Below are 5,084 nucleotides of genomic sequence, written 5' to 3'. Positions count from 1 at the left end.
ACTGACATTTACCTCACCCAGCCTGATAAAGCAGGGAAAAGCCACGCGATGGCCTAGAATCCCAGATAGTCACCCCTCACCCATCCAAATACTCAACGTTGCTTAACCTCAGTGCTCAGTGAACCATTGGGGACGGTTGCATTGAACGTGCTATCATCGCTGGCAGAATCTAATTTAATGTAAAACTTCTCTTCAAGATGTTCACACCAGATTTTTTTTTTTTTTTTTGGAAGGAAAAGAAAATACCAAGGGTAATTTGTCGGAAACCATGACAATGAAAAGAAAGCTCCTTTTTGTGTTTAACCTAACCCTATAGAAACACTGGTCACTGTTCACTTGTGACAGCTATTTTTGTAGCAATTTTTCATTGTTGTGGCTATGATATTTATGTTCTGAACTCACCTTTCTTTTATCTGGATGTGGCCGCTCACTGCATAGCTACCCTAGGACAGAGGAAACAACTGATACAATCTACACAATACAATGTCCGTGCTCCCTATTTATTCCACCAGGAAACACTTTGGGCCGCAGTTCAAATGGACAACGTTTTCATTTAATTGTAATTCGACTTAATTCTATTTCTAGTCTTAAAATGACATATGTAGGTACGATGAAATATTTGCTGATACAATCTACACAATACAATGTCCGTGCTCCCTATTTATTCCACCAGGAAACACTTTGGGCCGCAGTTCAAATGGACAACGTTTCCATTTAATTGTAATTCGACTTAATTCTATTTCTAGTCTTACGATGACATATGTAGGTACGATGAAATAATATACGATGAAATACCCCCTTTTTTGATTGCAAATATTTCAACAGGTTTCTTTCTGGTGGTCTTGTGTTGAACCAACACCTAAACGGGAAGTATTGTGTCTCGTCTCGCCCATCTGATGAGGGACATACTACGGAATGTGCTATGGCACAGACGATATAAAAACGGCGCGGCGCTGAAACACCCGTTTTTTTTATAGTACTTGTCACTTTCAGATTGTATTTATTGTAGCAATAGATTGCATTTATTATAGTACTAGTCATTTACTGTTTCTAGTGTTTCACTGCTGGAGCTGAGATAGGACCTCACAAGAATGATCATGACTACAAATTTGTGGTAAGAACTTAATCAATTAAGTAGGTGGACCAAACACCCTGAATCTGTAAAGTCACCATCCTACTTTATAGGCATAAAAAAAATCCCTATCTACCTACAAAGAACTAATAATCTCTCTTTGTAAAATATTCCAATATTTTCAAGTATTATTCAACGATTAGAGTTGCATTTGCATGCAAACTTTTGCTATAGCATACATATTAGGTAGCAGTGCACTTGGAAAAAGTTAATATTTAGGTGAATAAAAAAAAAGAATTTTTAATTGTGTCTAGCATATTTAAATGCTTGTCACAAATATTGTTCCCCAATTATTACACCTTGATAAATTTTATGACTAGACTTGGACTTGAACTTGAACCACCAGCCTCCAGATCCAAAGTCCAACACATTAACAACAGCACCACTGAGGTTGGTTTAGGTAAGAATAATAATTAAATATGTGTCTGTTCTGCTGCATTAGGATCAGGCCAGTTCAGATAATCAGGTAATGTACCTACCTACCGTGAATTAACTTCAGAGCTGGGGAAATCAACAAACACAAACATTTGAATTTAGAATCTACATGTCTACGTGAACTAACTTCAGAGCTGAGGGAATCAACAAACACAAACATTTGAATTCAGAATGTACCTACATGTCTACGTGAATTAACTTCAGAGCTGGGGAAATCAACAAACACAAACATTTGAATTTAGAATCTACATGTCTACGTGAACTAACTTCAGAGCTGAGGGAATCAACAAACACAAACATTTGAATTCAGAATGTACCTACATGTCTACGTGAATTAACTTCAGAGCTGGGGAAATCAACAAACACAAACATTTGAATTTAGAATCTACATGTCTACGTGAACTAACTTCAGAGCTGAGGGAATCAACAAACACAAACATTTGAATTCAGAATGTACCTACATGTCTACGTGAATTAACTTCAGAGCTGGGGAAATCAACAAACACAAACATTTGAATTTAGAATCTACATGTCTACGTGAACTAACTTCAGAGCTGGGGGAATCAACAAACACAAACATTTGAATTCAGAATGTACCTACATGTCTACGTGAATTAACTTCAGAGCTGGGGAAATCAACAAACACAAACATTTGAATTTAGAATCTACATGTCTACGTGAACTAACTTCAGAGCTGGGGGAATCAACAAACACAAACATTTGAATTCAGAATGTACCTACATGTCTACGTGAATTAACTTCAGAGCTGGGGAAATCAACAAACACAAACATTTGAATTTAGAATCTACATGTCTACAAAAACAAGAATAACTACACTCACTTCTCAGGGCTGTCATCTTTGTTGAATTTCCGTTTGACGGTTTTGGTTTCCGGATTGAGCTGAGCATTGAAAAATTTGGGTATGAGTTGAAAGTCTTTGACCACCCTCTTCCTACGAGCACGCTCTCGCAGCTTGTTAATGTACATGTCTACGTGAACTAACTTCAGAGCTGGGGAATCAACAAACACAACACATTTGAATTCAGAATAAACATGTCTACGTGAACTAACTTCAGAGCTGCAGAAATCAACCAACACATTTGAATTCAGAAATACTCTTCAGCTCTTTCACCCGAATGAGTGAATATTGGTAACCTTATAGAGCACCCTTGTTTCATTTTAGAAAATAGGCAGAGCTCAGAGGAGAAAAGAGTGATAAATTTTATTAGAACAAAATACTAAACTCTGATGACAAATAATATACTGACCGGAAATCAAAACCAAGAAGTATCCAACAACCCTCCCATTTATTTAATCAAACAAAATAGCCATGTTTGTTCTGTCAAACCTCCAGTCCGGCGCAAACAACATGCAAGTGTTAAAACACCTACTGGAAAAAAAACCTCCAGTCATGGGTTTGAGAAATCGAGTACCAGTAACTACTTACTTGTATCTACATCTGTATCTTCTAAATGAATCAGCCCAGACACCACAGACTCAGCATTGTTGTCGTACTGCCACTCGAAGTCATCTCGTAGTGGCATATATCCAATCTGATCTGCTTTCTCCTGGGCAATGTGTATTGGAGGTCCTCCCTTGGGTAAAGTGGCTAGAGGGCCCTCACTAAGCTGATCTGTCATGTCGATAATCTTGACTTGGTTGTTCTTGAGGACATCTTCCCAGGTGACCTTCCCGATGGTGCCTTCCAGGAACCGGGAAATATACTCCTCACGTGCTTCTGCAAATGTCAGATGGAAAATAATCACACTCAACTTAGGGTCATATTTGAATGGGTAAAAGGCAGAGCAGACCAAGTCCAAATATCAACTTTTTGAGTAGGTATTGTAAAGGTACTATATCATTAGAAAGAGCACAAAAAGAACTTCTCTTTTTTTATAATTTTATTTAATTTTCTGATTGCTGACTTCATCCTCACGTGCTTCTGCAAATGTCAGATGGAAAATAATCACACTCAACATAGGGTCATATTTGAATAGGTAAAAGGCAGAGCAGACCATGTCCAAATATCAACTTTTTGAGTAGGTATTGTAAAGGTACTATATCATTAGAAAGAGTGCAAAAAGAACTTCTCTTTTTTTTATTATTTTATTTAATTTTCTGATTGCTGACTTCACTTTAGTGCAGGGGTTCTTAACCTTTTAGAATTGGTGGACCACTATTGATAAACCAAAAATCTCGCGGACCACTTGAGATTATGTATGTATAATTATGCAATCAAATTGATTGACCACTTGAGATTATGTATATGTATATGCAATCAATTGTACATTGTACACGCTATGTGACAATGGGTATGTATTAGAGGACCTATATCTACCTGTTGTATGAAAAGAGGAAAGATTTTTTTTTTCTTTCTTAGGGGTATGTTATATAAAATAGAGACACGATGACTTTTTCCTTACTCACCTCTCGCGGACCACCTGAAACCTTCTCGCGGACCACTAGTGGTCCACGGACCATAGGTTAAGAATGGCTGATTTGAATGGGTAAAAGGCAGAGCAGACCATGTCCAAATATCAACTTTTTGAGTAGGTATTGTAAAGGTACTATATCATTAGAAAGAGCGCAAAAAGAACTTCTCTTTTTTTATTATTTTATTTAATTTTCTGATTGCTGACTTCACTTTAGTGTTTGTCTCATGACTTTGTCCTGACTTTACTCTAAAACCTAACCAAGTGTTTGTTTGACATACCATCAGCTGTGCGGGTTTTGATTTCCTTGGCTATATCTTCCCAGTTCCCAAACCCCCGATACTCGACAGCATTGAGTAGGTCTATAAGTTCTCCAGCACGCCATCCCTTAGATCCAAACACCACTGATATTGAACCCTAGATTGAGACACAATTTTGCCAAATCCGCGAACATAATCACGAAATCCGCGGACATAATCGCGAAATCCGCGAACAAAATCGCCAAATCCGCGAACAAAATCGCCAAATCCGCGAGCATAATCGCGTTCCCCGGGGGTTTTTTTTTTTTTTTTTTTTTTTTTTTTAGTACAATAAAAAAGAAGTCTGCATTACTCACTAAGAAAAGAAATAGAGTGCCGGAAACCCAACAGAGTGACTGGGTTCCGGAACTCGATATGATAATCCATGGATAGGTACCTTGCGAACACGAGCATTTGTGTTTTAATTTCAGGTGATGTGAGGGACTTTTTTAGTTCATTGAAATGTTTTAATCTTCTGAAATTTACGAAGAATTAATTAGATAGATAATTTGTTCTATAAAAAAAATGTCTTTCGGAAGAATTCTTTTTTTCTAAAATTTAAAAAAAAAAAAAAAACAATTTCATAAATACCTACCAGTACCTACCTAAGTGTAAATACCCATTAATTTTCAATTTTAAATTTTGCTTATTAAAGAAAAAAAGTTTCTAAGTGTAAATACCCATTAATTTTCAATTTTAAATTTTGCTTATTAAAGAAAAAAAGTTTCAAGAAGAAGAAGAAGAAGAAGAAGAAGAAGAAGGAGGAGGAGGAGGAGGAGGAGAGAT

General features: G+C 36.8%; 1 protein-coding gene across 1 annotated transcript in view; it reads right to left on the bottom strand.

The window, feature by feature from the left end:
* Positions 1-2,404: 2,404 nt before the first annotated feature.
* The window catches only part of LOC103514738 (transcriptional adapter 2B-like), a 3,763-nt gene continuing 1,083 nt past the window's right edge, over positions 2,405-5,084 (bottom strand). The window contains exons 2-4 of the mRNA XM_026827629.1: positions 4,281-4,416; positions 3,015-3,305; positions 2,405-2,577 (exon numbers count right to left, since the gene is read on the bottom strand). Of these exons, the coding sequence (XP_026683430.1) occupies positions 2,405-2,577; positions 3,015-3,305; positions 4,281-4,416 (600 nt within the window). The remainder of the gene's footprint in view (positions 2,578-3,014; positions 3,306-4,280; positions 4,417-5,084) is intronic.

The sequence above is a fragment of the Diaphorina citri genome, unplaced genomic scaffold (genome assembly GCF_000475195.1).
Source record: "Diaphorina citri unplaced genomic scaffold, Diaci psyllid genome assembly version 1.1 scaffold1213, whole genome shotgun sequence".
In the NCBI taxonomy this organism is placed as follows: domain Eukaryota; kingdom Metazoa; phylum Arthropoda; class Insecta; order Hemiptera; family Psyllidae; genus Diaphorina; species Diaphorina citri.
This window is presented reverse-complemented; position numbering and strand designations above follow the sequence as displayed.